General features: G+C 37.2%; 1 protein-coding gene across 3 annotated transcripts in view; it reads left to right on the top strand.

Annotated features, from left to right (window-relative positions):
• The window catches only part of ZPBP2 (zona pellucida binding protein 2), a 47,099-nt gene extending 35,827 nt beyond the window's left edge, over positions 1 to 11,272 (top strand). The window contains exons 1-8 of one of the 3 annotated variants that reach the window (XM_025440428.3): positions 3,886 to 4,096; positions 4,251 to 4,316; positions 5,789 to 5,914; positions 6,771 to 6,932; positions 7,566 to 7,784; positions 8,422 to 8,504; positions 10,056 to 10,236; positions 10,814 to 11,272. In XM_025440428.3, coding sequence (XP_025296213.1) covers positions 4,048 to 4,096; positions 4,251 to 4,316; positions 5,789 to 5,914; positions 6,771 to 6,932; positions 7,566 to 7,784; positions 8,422 to 8,504; positions 10,056 to 10,236; positions 10,814 to 10,908 — 981 coding nt within the window. In that variant the 5' untranslated portion in view covers positions 3,886 to 4,047 and the 3' untranslated portion in view covers positions 10,909 to 11,272. Of the gene's footprint in view, positions 1 to 3,883; positions 4,097 to 4,250; positions 4,317 to 5,788; positions 5,915 to 6,770; positions 6,933 to 7,565; positions 7,785 to 8,421; positions 8,505 to 10,055; positions 10,237 to 10,813 lie in introns of those variants that run through there. The other 2 variants (XM_049114062.1, XM_025440429.3) reach the window with 2 other exon arrangements.
• Positions 11,273 to 16,350: the final 5,078 nt, after the last annotated feature.

The raw sequence follows: 16,350 nt of genomic DNA, 5'->3' as shown, positions 1-16,350 counted from the left end.
CTCCAACCCCCTTTTGAATGTGAAACCCAAGAACCAGATAGGATAGAAATGGCGCATCAGTAAATTGTCCCAAAGTGTCTATCTAATAAGGATAATAGATGGGAGAGTAATACGTGGGAGGAGGGGAGATCTGGATCGTTTTCTTACAAGTTTAAGTTCAAAGAGGTTTGTCTTAAATTTAACAAGATCTGGAACTTTTGGTCTAGATGAGGGGATGCTAGCCATGAATACCGTCAAAGAGAACTCACTTCCTTCGAAGTATTATGTTTTTCCTCCTCTGGGTTTTTCTTTTCACATGATAATTCCTGGTTCACGTTTTCAGAAAATTCTAAGACAGCTCAAAAGAATTTGGGCACTTTTATCAACTTAACTTTTTCATTTCGGGAAGCAAAAATTCTCTACTTTTGTTTTCCCTTCTGAGAACTACTTGCCACCACTCACAAAATACTATGCACTCTATTTACATGTTTGTTTTCTACTCTCCGCCTTCTAAGTGGGATCTGAGCTTACAAAAATACATATACATACATATAATGTATCAGAAAAGTAAGTAAAGAGAATTAAGGTGTGTGTGTGTGTGATAAGATAGTTAATTAACTCAAAGATGTTACTGCACAGAAACATACCAGTCAACATCTTTCCCTAACATCCTTCCCGCTTTTAGAGGTAAAAGCATAAGTTTGACTGTAGGAAAAGGAAAGAGGAAGTGCCTATACAACATTTTTTTCAAAAGCAGAATTTTTCTTTACATTGAAGTCTAAGGGACGTTGTTCTGGTGAATCCTTATAAAGATATCTATTGTGTTGAATTGGACAACATGTGAATGATTCTCAAAAAGGCAACTTCCACCCTTGTTAGAAAATTATATTGTTACTGTATAAAAATATATTACAGGCTTAAGGTTGTGGGATGTGCACCAGCAGAAACCCCACACTTACAAGTTAAAGTGTACATGTTGTGATTTTATGAATTTTAGTTTATTTTTAATATGCCTTGGTATAGAAGGTCAACATACATATATGTGTGTGTATGTGTGTGTGTGTGTGGTGGGTGATTTTTTTTTTAATGAGTAAATAAACACATTGGCTTTGTTTTAAGATTATGACACCATGGTAGTATCTTGGTAGATTGCATGGGTTGGAGTTCCACAGGATGATATCAATTTTGGAGAAATACTCTAAACACCAGGTCTAATTATAGTATTGAAAGGGGAAATTTGTTGTTTGTTAGTTTCTAGAAGCAAAAATAGCACATCAAAAGTAGCAGAAGAGGAACTGTAAAATTTCACAGGGATGGTTTAAGGATGAATAGTTATTTGGTTATTAAAAGGATGTAAAAACTGTTATTATACTTAAGCAGTGGAACGTGTTACTACTCTGTAAGTAATTAGTTCAAAATGGAGAATTTCAGACTCCAGAGAATGGTACTTAAGGGAATAGATAAAAAGTAGATGGATGAAATAATTTATATAGCTACTCCACCGTTAAGGAGGTGGAGCATAAATCCCCACTCCTTAAATATGGGCTTCCTATAGTGACTTCCTTCCAAAGAATACAGTATAAAAGGGACGGAAAAGAGTAATTTTCACGTAGAAAAACCTGACAAACACTACCTTAGCCAGGTGATCAGGGTAACATCAACAGTGATAAAATGTGTTGATAGTATGTACCCTTAATGTGATATAATGGGAATGGCACTTTATAGTCTTCCACCCCAAAATCTATAGCCTTAGTATAATAAGAGAAAACACCAGTCAAATTTTAATAGAGAGGCATTCTACAAAGTATCTAACCAGTTAAGGTCAGGTAATGTCATCAAAATTGTCATTAACTTTCAAGGTTATCAAAAACAAGAAATGTCTGAGAAACTGTCACAGCCAAGAAGAACCTAAGGAGACCTGAGGACTTAATGTAGTGTGGGAATCTGGATGAGATTCTGGAACATGAAAAGGACATTAAGTAAAAACTAAGAAATCTAAATAAAATGTATACCTTATTTGATAGTAATGTATCAACTCTGGTTCATTAATTTTGAGAAATGTACTAATGTAAGATGTCAAGAGTAGGGAAAACTAGGTGGAAGTGCACAAGAACTCTGTACTCACACTTTTTCTGTAGATCTAAAATGATTCTACGATTAAAAGTTTATTTTAAAAGAATGCACGGGTCCTTTCAACAAATAGCTACTACTTATTTGGTTAAGTCTCTTCTCACACTATTCAAAGTTTATTACATGGGATTTATAAGGATCTATTAGGATTTATAATGTACTTTGACTAAAGCTGGAATGGTAAACTGCTAGGGAATTAAAGATAATGCCTAAATTTGTCTTCATTATCACTCCCTCAAGAAGGAAGGGAACAGTTGAGACTAAACCATGAATCTAGACACAGTAACTGCCATTGGGTGGATCTGACTCACCGAATCACATCTCATGGTTTAAGCTATGTAGGTATAATTAACAGTGACTAAAAATGAAATTACTGACAAAGGTTGCTCCTGGACTATCTGAGATAGTCCAAGTACTGACTTGGCTCAAAGGAAATAAAACTGAAAACTCTTGATCTCACCCAAAATAATCATTCTGCACCCTGTCTGAACCTTGGTCTCTTTACCCATCAGCCTACTCAAAACCACCCCAGAGGGTGTCCCGCTGCTAAGAAATAGACAACAAACAGGCCACCAAACTGGTATCCAAGAAGGAACCATGAGCTCTGTGATCTTGACTCATCTATCATCCATCCCTATGGGAAAAGCATCCCTACTTGGTGGATCTTGCCTTTCAGCTGGGCCCGTTTTCTTTTTTCTTTTTTAAAAGATTTTATTTATTCATGAGAGACAGAGAGAGAGAGAGAGGCAGAGACATAGGCAGAGGGAGAAGCAGGCTTCTTGTGGGGAGCCTGATGTGGGACTTGATTCCAGGCTCAGGACCACGACCTCAGTCAAAAAAGCAGAGGCTCAACCATTGAGCCACCCACCTGCCCCTTGATAGGGCCCATTTCCAAAAGCAAGGTTAGTTCACAACCCTAGGTAAATTTGCATGGGGGTCTCCCAACACCCTTCGATATTTGATGTGAAAAATAGAGGTGAGGGCAGCCCGGGTGGCTCAGCGGTTTAGCGCCGCCTTCAGTCCAGGGCGGGATCCTGGAGACCAGGGACCAAGTCCCACGTCGGGCTCCCTGCATGGAGCCTGCTTCTCCCTCTGCCTGTGTCTCTGCCTCTCTCTGTGTGTCTCTCATGCATTAATAAATAAAATCTTAAAAAAAAAAAAAAAGAAAGAAAAGAAAAAGAAAGGTGAAATGTTCCTCTAGTGTGGGAAGGGCTGGAAACGCCTTCTTGGCACATGAGTGGTTCTTCGTTTTTGGGGGGAGGGGTACAAAATGCGGCTAGGTAAAAATAGGGTGGAAGAGTTTGGAAAGGATGCCACACACAACTTCAGGCAGAATTCATGAGGAGCAAGGAACGGGAAATTCGCACAAGCTCTTTGCTTCCTACTAGGAGGAAATTCTCACATGCGTCTCCCTCCCTCCGATTCTAATGTAATTGCATCCTTATTCGCCTTACCCCATCGTCCCACTTGGGATCCACAGTGTTCCTCTGGTGGATCGCTTCAGCTTCCAGAAAAGGAAGTAACTGAAACGCGAAGGCTTGGCTTCTTTAACATTACCCTTTCCTTAACTTGGGAAGGGGCGTGGCTACTCAGAGAGCTCGGTCACAGAGAGCGCGGGAAAATGGCGCGAGGCGCGAGGCGCTCACACGAGGGTAGTCGCGTGCACACGCGGGGTTGAGGCGCTCGCCTCCCACGCTCGGGCCCAGCGTGCGCCCGCTACCTCCTGCGCACGCGCGCACGCACGCGCGTGCAAGGCCCCAGAGCGCGCATGCGCTCTCCTGCGCGTCCGCTCCCACCGTAGCTAGGGACCGGTAGGGGAGCTGACCCCGGCGGTTTGCTCCGCTCTGTGGAGGAGAGATGGGGAGGCGCTGGGCCTGGGCTGAGGTAGGAAGGAGCCCGCCCCTCGACGCCTCCCGCGACGCTAGCCCCTGAGCCGTGATGCGAGCGTGGGTCCTACTCTCCGCGGTGCTCTGGTACCTCACTGGAGGTGGGGCTCCTCCCGTCTGCCCCCCTCTCCCCTGTCCCCCACCCTCAGTCTCGCCCCTCTTCCCAGTCCTGCCCGTTCCGCTTCACTTTGCCCTGCCCCACTCTGAGCTCCCACTCTTCTTCTACCTGAAGTCACTGGTTTCTTTCTTCCACAGTTGGATGGCAGCGTTCTTCTGAACGCACCGGGAAAGGCTTCATTTATGGCAGACCCGGACACCCAGGTACTGAGGATCTCTTCACCTGAAGAGTCTATCAGAAGAGCCTGGTGTGCAGTGGACCTACTAAAGGCTCTTCCAGCGGAGGGAAAGGGAGAGAAAGTTCATTGAACGTCCACCTGGTGCTTGGCACTCGCGTCATTTCATCCTTACAGCGATGCCTGAGTGTGTATCATCTGGCCTAAAGCCACGCAGCTCGGATTCATTCCAAGATTTTCTCGATGCCACCTCACTGCCAGGCGTCTCCGCTGCTTTGCAACCTGCGAGGCCCACTCAGAGTCATTTCCAGGGCTGCAAGTCCCTCTATTTGGAGCTCCTACAGTCCTTTTTTTTTTTTTTTCCTAAAGATTTTATTTATTTATTCACGAGAGATACAGAGAGAGAGGCAGAGACATAGGCAGAGGGAGAAGCAGGCTCCCCGCGGGGAGCCCGATGTAGGACTCGATCCCGGGATCCCGGACCGGGATCACGCAAGGCAGCTGCTCAACCAATGAGCCACCCAGGAGTCCCTCCTACACCTCCTTTAAGGCTCAGCTCCAATGTCCTTTATCACTGTGATGACTCTTTCCCACACTCTCCGAGGAAAATTAGTCACGTAGCTGACTTTTAGATAATTTGGGGCCAGTTCACGGCATTTGTCTTATTTTGGGATCTCTCCGTGTTTGGAGCCCCTCTTTTCTCCAACACCCAAATTGTGGTTTGGTGTCTTCTTTTAAAGTTTAGGACCTGGCATTCAGTAGACTTTCTTTTCTTTTTTAAGATTTTATTTATTTATTCATGAGAGAGACAGAGAGAGAGGCAGAGACAGGCAGAAGGAGAAGCAGGCTGCTTGCCTTGAGCCTGATGTTGGACTCTATCCCAGGACACTGGGATCACGCCCGAGCCAAAGCAGACACTAAACCACTGAGCCACCCAGGCATCCCTCAGTAGACTTTCAAATCAATATCTTGTGGGACTGCATTGGTTCTAAGTAGAGTATTGCTGCCTCTACTAGATTTGAAACAGAATAGGTAATTACAGAAAACCTCTCTAGTATGCCCCCATATAAGTTTAATTATTGTCCCCCAAAGAGGGCATTTGTAGATAAATATCAAGTTCCTTTTAGGGATGACAATGATCATCTTGAGAATAGTTTCACAACCAATTTCAAATCATTTTCTGACCTGTAAATTGATTCCACTAACCCTTCAAAAAATTGTGATTTAAGTAAGTTCTGAATCTGTGCATTAAGATGAATCAAATATATCATGTACATTTTTATAATAAAACTATAATATCACAAAAAAGAATATGGACTATCAGTCTAGAGTTTTAAAAAAATAAGGAATTTATGTTAGCATTCTCAATGTTATAATGATACGCTGATTTTCAAAATACTGAAATTCAAAAAGAACTAATCAGTGTGTCTTTGGGGCCAAAATGTTAGGAACTATATTTCTTAATTTAATTTTGCTTTATATTATTTTATTTTGTCATAGTGAAAATATATGTAAAATTACATCACAATAGCCCAATCCTTGCCTGTATGGATTTTAGACGTGCTAAAAAAGAAACAGTGGACCCCACCTACTTATGGATTGGGCCTAATGAAAAGCCATTAACAGGTAATTTATTTGATCTTAGTATCTTCTTTTTAAATGATGGGGACTTTTTTTTTTTAAAGAGAAAAGCACTGTCACTTATTGGATAGAACAAACTGAAATTTAATTTCAACTGCAGTTTCACTTGCTCCATATTTAGATATAACATCGTATCTTCATCTGTGCTTTATTTTCTCTTTATGAAAAAACTGAAGCAGTAATTTTTGTATCCTACTTCCCAGAGCTATATTAGTTCAAAAGTTTTTATAAAACCTAAATATTATCTTTATAGCATCTATATTGGAGATAAAGTATCGAATATGTAATTCTTCATGATGTTAGAAGAGTGTCTTGGAATATTAGCATTATTAATTTCTGTCTTATGTGAGGAAATTGTGTAGTATGACAGAGCAGTGTGATCTCATTTACTAAATTATCAACATAAACCAATTGAAATTAAAGGCCAAGAAATGAGCTAAAGTAAACCAAACAATATATATCTATATATATATATTTTTTTAAGATTTTATTTATTTACGCATGAGAGACACAGAGAGAGAGAGAGGCAAAGACACAGGCAGAAGGAGAAGCAGGCTCCATGCAGGGAGCCCAACGTGGGACTGGATCCCGGGTCTCCAGGATCACGCTCTGGGAGGAAGGCAGCACTAAACCACTGAGCAACCCAGGCTGCCCCCAAAATATATTTTAAAACTGTACTTATGTGGTTTTCCAGAGAGTAATAACAGAATTAAGATTTTTTTTGAATTCTTGAAGTTAAATAGTCCATTTTTTCATTTTTGTATTCATTTGTAACCCCAAGTTTACTAAATAATATTTGAATTGTTATATGTTAAATAACTAATTTACTATTTCTGTTTAGTAAATGATCGAATAAATATAACTAAAACAGGAAAGCTGAAGGTGAAAGATTTTCTGGAGGCTTTGTCTGGACTTTACACGTGTACTCTTTCTTATAAGACTGTCAGAGCAGAAACCCAAGAAGAAAGTATAGTAAAGCAAAGATATGACTTTCTGATCTTTGGTAAGAATATGGGCACATTTTAACTTACACATTTAGCTTGGATAAGAATTAAGTGAATGGTCTCCTCATTTAGTGAAAATGAGTCTGTTGTATATAATCATCATGACTTACGGAGTATTTTAGCATATTTGACCACACAAACTCTTAAATTGACATCTGGATAGTGTGTGTCCTAAATAATCCTCTTTCAGCCTCCTGCTTTCTACCATCTAGGTGTGCATGCACAATCTACTTTATCACAATTTGCCAGGTAATTTAAAACTGATGTTTAATTCTATAAAAGCAAATCGATGATCCTTTTCACTGGCCTGTGTTGACAACAGTGACACTTTCTGCAAATTAAGACATTTCTCCATCTTATTTTTTTTTGATACTGTTAACTTATCTATACATTCAGCCATTTCTTCTCTTGTACTGAGTAGATAACATTCCAGATGAAAACAACCTTTTTTCATTAAATTTACTAGTTTTGTGTATTTTTTGAGGACAAACTGATAAAACATTTTATTAGATAAGTTTCTATGTTGATTTGCAAGATTAATGTGATTTAATATTACATGTTATTTGCAAATTGTTTGGTAGAGGAAATTAATGGTAAGCACAATTGTTTTTATTCTCATCTTTTTTTTAAAGCCTATCGGGAACCTGATTATTCATATCAGATGGCTGTACGTTTTACCACAAAGTCTTGTGAAGGAAGATATAATGACCTGCTTTTTAGAGTGCTGAAGAAAATCTTGGATAATTTAATCTCTGATTTGTCATGCCATATCATAGAACCATCATATAAATGCCATTTTGTTAAAATTCCAAAACATGGCCTCCTACATGAGCTATTTATTGCTTTTCAAGGTAAAAAAAAAAATTAACACTTCTTTAATTTGAGATGTCTTACAAATAGTAGGCATTACAATATTTGTTAAGCACTAAAGTGTAGTGTTGATTCTAGCCTGGTTAAGGTTTTAAAAATGAACAATTAATTATTTACCTTAACAGTAATATATTGTTGCTTATCTTTTATTTTTTGTTCATTTTATTTTTTAAAATAGGGTCCAAACCCAATGTGAGGCTTGAATTCACAACCCTGAGATCAAGAATTGCATGCTCTATAGACTGAGCTAATCAGGCACCCCAATATTGTTACTCATCTTTTAGAAGTTGATATCATTTTATACATACTATGCAGCTAATATTTAATTTATAAATTCTTATAAAATTTAATTTGTATTTTTTAGAAGAACTTAATAAAAGGGTGGAACAAAACCAAATTGATTTCCATTCATTTTAAAGCCTTGTAGTTACTTTGATTAGCCCCCAGATGGAGTGAAATCATAATGTATAAATTATTCAAATTGTACACTTTATTACTAGGATTAGATAGTTTAAACACATGCATGCATGCATACTGAATTCAGCATTTAAAGCTTTATTGGAATGTTTGGAATTTTTTAGAATTCTTTTGTGAAGATATCATTTTTTTCCTCTCCAGTCAATCCTTTTGCACCAGGGTGGAAAGGTGCATGCAAGGATTCTGTTGATTGTGAAGATACCACTAATCATAATATCCTCCAGGTGAGAATTTCAATGTAGAGGGAAAGTATTTGAATAGTTAAGAAAGCTATGTAAAATTTTTTGTAAATATTTCATTTTATTAATTTAAAAGTTTCTTCAAAAATCGATTTTTCCATGTTGTATTTATTAATAATAGGCATTCTAGCAAGTAGATTTAATTATTATTTTAAAAAATATGAAGCATTATTGATTTTTGTTTCAGTTTTTTATTTTTTTTAATTTTTTTTATTTATTTATGATAGGCACACAGTGAGAGAGAGAGAGAGAGAGGCAGAGACACAGGCAGAGGGAGAAGCAGGCTCCATGCACCCGGAGCCCGACGTGGGATTCGATTCCGGGTCTCCAGGATCGCGCCCTGGGCCAAAGGCAGGCGCTAAACCGCTGCGCCACCCAGGGATCCCTGTTTCAGTTTTTTAAGCAGAGATTGTGAGAGTCTTGCCTATTTTAAGATGTTTTGTTTTGTTTTGGAATAATACACTTAGAATAATACATAGCTCCCCAGGTTAATAGTACGTATTTTTTCTCTAATGGAAGAATGGATCCCTGGCTTTTGTTTCTCAAGTGGTAACTAAGCAGCAACTTGAAGAACAGCCCCACAATCATGTAATCCTAGGTTAAACCAGTAGTTCTAACAAAATTGTATCTATGTTGGTCATAATAGTTGCTTTCCCCTCTGCCATTCTCAGAGGCTAAGGACATAGTCTAAAAAATTACTCTCCTGATCTAGTCCTGACCCCATACCCTTAATATTGTGCATGGCTGGGATCCCTGGGTGGCGCAGCGGTTTGGTGCCTGCCTTTGGCCCGGGGCGTGATCCTGGAGACCCAGGATCGAGTCCCACATCGGGCTTCCTGCATGGAGCCTGCCTTCTCCCTCTGCCTATGTCTCTGCCTCTCTCTCTCTCTGTGTGACTTTCATAAATAAATAAAAATTAAAAAAATAAATATTGTGCATGGCTTATGGAAAGCATTCAGTTAATATTAGTTATTATTAAACTCTGTTTTCAGGGGCACCTGGGTGGCTTAGTGGTTGAGCATATACCTTTGGCTCAGGACATGATCCTGAGGTCCAGGGATCGAGTTCTGCATCAGGCTCCCCGCAGGGAGCCTGCTTCTCCCTCTTCCTATGTCTCTGCCTCTCTCTGTCTCTCATGAATAAATAAATAAAATCTTTAAAAATAAATAAATAAAGGCTGTGTTAAAAAAAATAAAATAAAATTTACATCATTGGTTTCTAATACTGATTAGAGAACAGTTTTGGTTTCTATTTTGTTTGGCTCTTTGGAATTAGAAATAATGAACTCTCATGGAGTAGACATGCTGCAAATAATTTAAACCTCAATTAAATTTTTCTTAAATATTGTACATATGAACTGACAATTGAATAAGGTCAAGGCTAGATTAATTTTAGTATTAACACAACTTTTCAGGAATTCATCTGTTGGATATAGCATGATATGCTTATACTATGTTTCATTGCCTCTGATACAGAGGGATAAATTTGGTTCACAGTTTAGTAATTGTACTTCTTTCTGGTATTTTAAAATCTTAGGCAAGAGATCGGATAGAAGAATTTTTCCGGAGCCAAGCATACATTTACTACCACGACTTTAATAAAACTATACCTGCTATGCACTTTGTGGACCACAGTTTTCAAGTAGTTCGTTTGGATAGCTGTCGTCCAGGCTTTGGAAAAAATGATGGTCTACACAGTAATTGTGCTAGCTGTTGCGGTAATTATAAAATATAACTATCTAAATATTTAGGTTATGTAGTCAGAAGAATAGATGAATAATTACCTTAGGATTATTGAATATAGTGGTTCTTTCACAAAATGTTATATTTAGTTAAAGGGAAGTAAAAATTCAAAGTCTAAATTTCTAATTATAAGTATCTTTATGTATATTAATTCTTCCTAATGCATTCTTCTGTGTTATAAAACATTTCCATAGTGTTCTGAGTTAAGCTGCTATGCTATGAAGGAAAACAACAGAATGGTCCTACCTAGGAAACAGAGTTGGAAATAGAAACTAGAAAATTAGAAATAGGAACTCATAAATGGGGCACTGCAGAAGAAGCTGTAAAATGCTGATTTTAAAGGGAAAAATAGGATCCTAACTTTCTCCTACCTTTAAGATCATGAAATTACAATGTTTCAAACTCATAATCTTCCACAACTTAATTGGTGAACATTACTCAGTATAATAAAGGTATAGAAACACTGTGATACTGAAAGCAGATTTATATTACTGGTATAAAATACCTCTAACTGAAATGATGGTAATCTACTCCGTGTTTTTTCCTCTGCAGTGGTTTGTAGTCCTGGGACTTTTAGTCCTGATGTTGATGTTACTTGTCAGAACTGCGTTTCCGTCCGTATTTATGGAGCTAAATCTTGTGCATAAACTTCAAACAAAAATTGTAATATGAAGACTAGAGGTGAAAGTGTGTTCCTTGCTTGTGGAGGTGGGGAACATAAGATAATTTGTTCACATCCCGGAGCATCAAAGATCCATTAAGTAAGATCAGTAAGACCAAAACATTGGAAAACATACATTTTAGAAACTTTAAAAAATAGTTGACTTGGCATTTCTAAGAAGGAATTTAATATCTCCAGTGTACAAAGGAAAGTATTAGCGGATGTTTTTCAATGAAATATGTTTTGCTGTTTAGAAACTGAATCTGTTGCTCTGTACTTAAGACTATATTAAGGTCAAGAAGAGTAGCAAAGGATAACATAATAAAAATTTTATACTTTCTATATATTAATTTGTTTGAAATCACTCTGATATATGATATAAAGGCATGTATATTACCTTTGTAATTAGAACCAAAAAACTTATTTCCTTTGGTCCCTTTGCTTTTAGTTTGTTTTTAAAATAATTTGTTTTGAAAATACAGTTTCAGATTTATAGATAACTGAGCAGATATTAAATAGAGTTCTGTATACCTACTCCAGCTCATGTCCCTCACCCTTCCCCAATTTCCCCTACTGTTAACCTCTTGCATCAGTGTGATACATTTGTTACAATAATGAACCAACATTGATACTATTATTAACTATAGTTCATAGTTTACATTAAGGTTCATTCTTTGTATTATACAGTTCTATGGGTTTTGACAAATGCATAGTACCTTGTGTTTACCATTACAGTTTCATACAGAATAGTTGCACCACCCTAAAAATCCCTTGTGCTTTACCTATTCATCTTGCTCTTGCTCCAGAACTCTTGACACGACTGACTTTTTTATTGTCTCTATAGTTCTTCCTTTGCTAAAATGTCATGTACTTGGAATTATACAGTATGTAGGCTTTTCAGGCTGGCTTCTTTCACTTAGCAATATGCATTTAAGGTTCCTACATGTCTTTTTTGTGACTTGATCATTTTTTATTGCTGAACAATATCTCATTGTATGGATGTATGAAGGACGTCTTGGTTGCTTCCAGTTTTTGGAGATTATGAATAGAGCTGCTGTAAACATTTGTGTGCAGGTTTTTGTGTGGACTTAAGTTTTCAACTCAATTGCACAAATACCCTAGGAACATGATAGCTGGATTGTATGGTAAGATTATGTTTAGTTTTATAAGAAACTGCCAAACCATCTCCCAAATTAATTTACCATTTTTCATTCTCACCAGCAATGAGTATGTTCTTGTTGCTTCTCATCCTCACCAACTTTTGGTATTTTCAGTTGTTCGGATTTTGCCATTCTAATAGGTATATAGTAGTATTTCATTGTTGTTTTAATCTGAAATAATTACATCTGATGCTGAGCATCTATTCATATGCTTATTTTGTATATCTTCTTTGGTAAGATGTCTATTCAGATCTTTGTTCATTTTTTTATTGGATTGTTTATTCTCATTGCTGAGTTCTAGTAGTTCTTTGTATATTTTATCTACAAGATCCTCCGATACATGTTTTGCAAATATTTTCTCCCATTCTTTTAACAGTCTTTCATTAAGCAGAAGCTTTTAATTTTAGTAAAGTCCAACTTACCATTTTTTTCTTTCATGGATCATGCTTTTGGCATCATACCTGGGAACTCTTCATCAAACCCATAGTCATCTAGATTTTTCTCCTATTCTAGAAGTTACATAGTTTCATGTTTTACATTTAGGTCTAGCATTAATTAATTTTTGTGAAGAGTATAACTTGTGTGTCTGGATTCATTTACTTGCATATGGATGTCTAGTTCCAGCATCATTGTTGAAAAGACTATCCTTTGTTCCTCCGTCAATGATCCATTGACTACATTTGTGTGGGTCTGTGTCTGGGTTCTCTATTCTGTTCCATTTATCAATTTTTCTATCCTTTCATCAATACCATGCTGTCTTGATTACTGTATAGTAAATCTTAAAATTGGTTAGTATCATCAGTCCTCTGACTTTCTTCTTCTTTAGTATTGTGTTGTTCTGGATCTTTGACCTTCCATATAAACTTGAATCAGTTTGTTGATAACCACCAAATAGCTTGCTGGGAATTTGGTTGGAATTCCATTAAGTCTAGATTGAATTGGGAAAAACTGACATATTAAAAATATCAAGTCTTCCTATCCAGGAACATAGAATATGTCTCTATTTATTTAGATCTTCTTTGATTTATTTAATCAGAGTTTTGTACTTCTCCTCACATAGATGCTGTACATATTTTCTTAGATTTATGTCTAAATATTTAAAGTTTTTGGTGCAAATATAAAATATATTGTATTTTTAAAATTTCAAATTCCACATGTTCATTGCTGGTATTTAGGAAGGCAATTGACTTTTGTATATTAAGCTTATATTCTGTGATCTTACTGTAAATTCTTATTAATTCAGGATATTTTTTGTTGATTCTTTGGACTTTCTTTTTTCTTTTTAAGATTTGTTTATCTGAGCACGTGCATGGGGAAAGGGCAGAGGGAGAGAGAATCCTAAGCAGACTCCATGCTGAGCATGGAGCCTGATTTTGGGTTCTATCTCATGACTTTGAGATTATAACCAAGAGTCAGATCCTCAACCAACTGCACCACCCAAATGCCCTGATTCTTTGGGCTTTTCTACCTCAACAATAATGTTATCCATGAACAAAGACAGTTTTGTTTCTTCCTTCCCAATCTTTTTCACTTTCTTGTTTTGTCTTACTGCATTAACTAGAACTTCCAGTATGATACTGCAGAGGAGTGGTAAAAGAGGACATCCTTGCCTTGTTCTGGATCTTAGAAAGCATCCAGTTTTTTTTTACCACTAAATATGATGTTAGCTATAGTTTTTTTTTTTTTATAGATATTCTTTGTGAAGTTGAGGAAGTTCTACTCTATTCTCAATTTTCTGAGAGTTTTTATCATGAATGTGTATTGGATTTTACCAAACGCTTTTTCTGCATTTATTGATGTGATCATATGATGAGATGGATTGCATTAATTGATTTTCAAATGTTGAACAATCCTAGTATATTTAGAATAAATCCCTTTTGCTCATGGTGTATAATTATTTTTATACATTGTTGAATTTGATTTGCAAATAGTCTGTTGAGGATTTTTGCTTTTAGGTTCATAAGATATATTGGTCTGTAGTTTTCCTTTCTTGTAATATCATTATCTGGTTTTAATAATAGGGTTATTTCGTATTACTATTAACATGGTAGATATGCAGGTTCTTTATCTGGTGGAATGACCAAAACCTTCATTCCCAAAGGTATGGGTCCTCATATTCTGCCCTTTTTTATTAGTGTTGCTATGTAGTTTTCCATTAACCTTTATTATTGGGCAAAGAACTAAGAGGCACCCCAGAAAATCTCCTGGGTTCCAGAAATGGTCCTCCTTGCTGCCATCATGAGAGAATAGCAACTCTATTCTCCCTTGGTAATCAGAATCATCACTCTAGTCAGTAAGTTAACACTCTACCTCCTTTTTTTCTGGCCTGTTGTTTCCATAGCATATGGAGCTTAAATGTCCAGGTAGCAGTCTCATCTTCCAACTCAGGAAAGAACCATTGTTGTGTTTCGTGGTAGAAATATTCCCCACTTGAGGATGGTGATCTCCAAACCAGTAGAGCTCAAAGTCGCCAGGATAGGAAGTAAAATTCTGCAAGTGGGTTACTAGGTGTAATTTTGAAAGTATCCACTCCTACTTCCACCTCTGATTCTGGACTATATTGACTATGAAGGAGAGACAGCACTGTATATAGGTCCCCAATTCAAAGCATTTGCAAAAACCCTTCATTTCAGTGTATTTTCTCCCAACTGACACTGTAACTGAGATTTTAGCAAGCCATTTCACCTTTCAGTTATGCCAGCTGCTTCTGAGTGATGGGGTATGTGGTAAGACCATTTAATTCCATGGTTATGAGCCCATTGCTTTACTTCCTTTGCTTTGAAGTGAATTCCTTGATCAGACACAATGTCGTGTAGAATATCATGATGGTAGATAAGGCAAAGGCACTCTATGAGTCCACTGGTGCTGCCAGAAGCATTATGAACACAAAAGGCAAATCCACACCCAGAATTTGTGTCTATTCCAATAAGGATGAATCTCTGTTGTTTGGATAGTTTTACTCTATCAGTGTAAAAAGAATTAGTCATACAGGTTAATGAATATAATGTTGCCCTCGATAGACTTACACATTATTCTTTTTTATTTATAATAGCTTATTTCATTTTGAAACAGAATTTTATAAAAGTGATAAATATAATGTGAAGATTTTAATGATTGAATTCTAAAGGGAAACTTCTGTCTCCTTAAGAATTAAATGTCTTGAGGTGCCTGGGTGGCTCAGTTGGTTAAATGTCCAACTCTTGATTTCTGTTCAGGTCATGATCTCAGGGTCTTGATATCAAAACCCATGTTGTGCTCCACCTTCAGTGGGGAGTCTGCTTGAGATTCTCTCTCCCTCTGCCCCCCACCCCGGTTGCTAATACACACTCTCTCTTTCCCTCCTAAATAAATAAATAAATCTTTGAAAGAAAAAAAAAAGAATTAAATGTCTCCTTCTTGAAGGTAGAACTACCACCAGAACCATTCTAGAGAGATAGATGCCTAGGGAATTGAAGGCGGAAAGCTGCATGTGCTCCTAAAGAATAGCTGACACCTATATAACACTATGTGCCAGGTACTATTCTAAATGTTTTTTATGTATTTTCTCAATAGTCCTCATGTCCATAATGGTAGGTACATACTCATTCACATTTTATACAGAGCAAACAGAAGGACATAACTGTTAAGTAATTTGCCCAAAGTCACACAGCTAGTAAGTGGTAGAGTTGGCACTGGAAGTCTCCGGAATCTAAGCTCTTATACTAGCTCTTTCTTGGCAAGTTTTATCTTAACAAGTAATAACTATTCCTAACATTTTGTATGAGCTCTTCAAATAAAGCAGTTTAATGAGATAATGCCCATAGGCAAATATGATATGAGCAAAATACAAACTTTAACTAACCCCAGTGAGGGAAAATGAACAGTACAGGTTAAAGGGAGAACTAGTGATGGTATTGAGTACATAAGATTGCCATATGCTGCTTTCTGATGATATGACTGTGACTTGACTTTTCCCTGGCTCTTTAGATAATCCCACAAAATGTAGGCACTGCTCTTGAGTTTGTGAATTTCTTTTTTCCTAAACCAGGAAACTATTTTCTCCTTTTACATTTTGTTTTTCATCCTCCAGTGTCCTTTTACACTTTAGGTTGTTGCCATATTTGCATCTTAACTGTGTTCACCCGTGGCAAGCTTTCCCTACCCCACAGCCCATGCATGTGATAAATGTTTCTCAGAGCCCTTCTTGCCTTCCTCCTTTGTTTCATAAACTTCTTCAGTACCTCAGAAGGAAGAATATAAATAAACTGACAGATTAGTATGATTACCTT

This window comes from Canis lupus, chromosome 9, assembly GCF_003254725.2.
Source record: "Canis lupus dingo isolate Sandy chromosome 9, ASM325472v2, whole genome shotgun sequence".
Classification (NCBI taxonomy): domain Eukaryota; kingdom Metazoa; phylum Chordata; class Mammalia; order Carnivora; family Canidae; genus Canis; species Canis lupus.
Note: the sequence above shows the minus strand (reverse complement) of the source record. Positions and strands in the feature narration are given on the sequence as shown.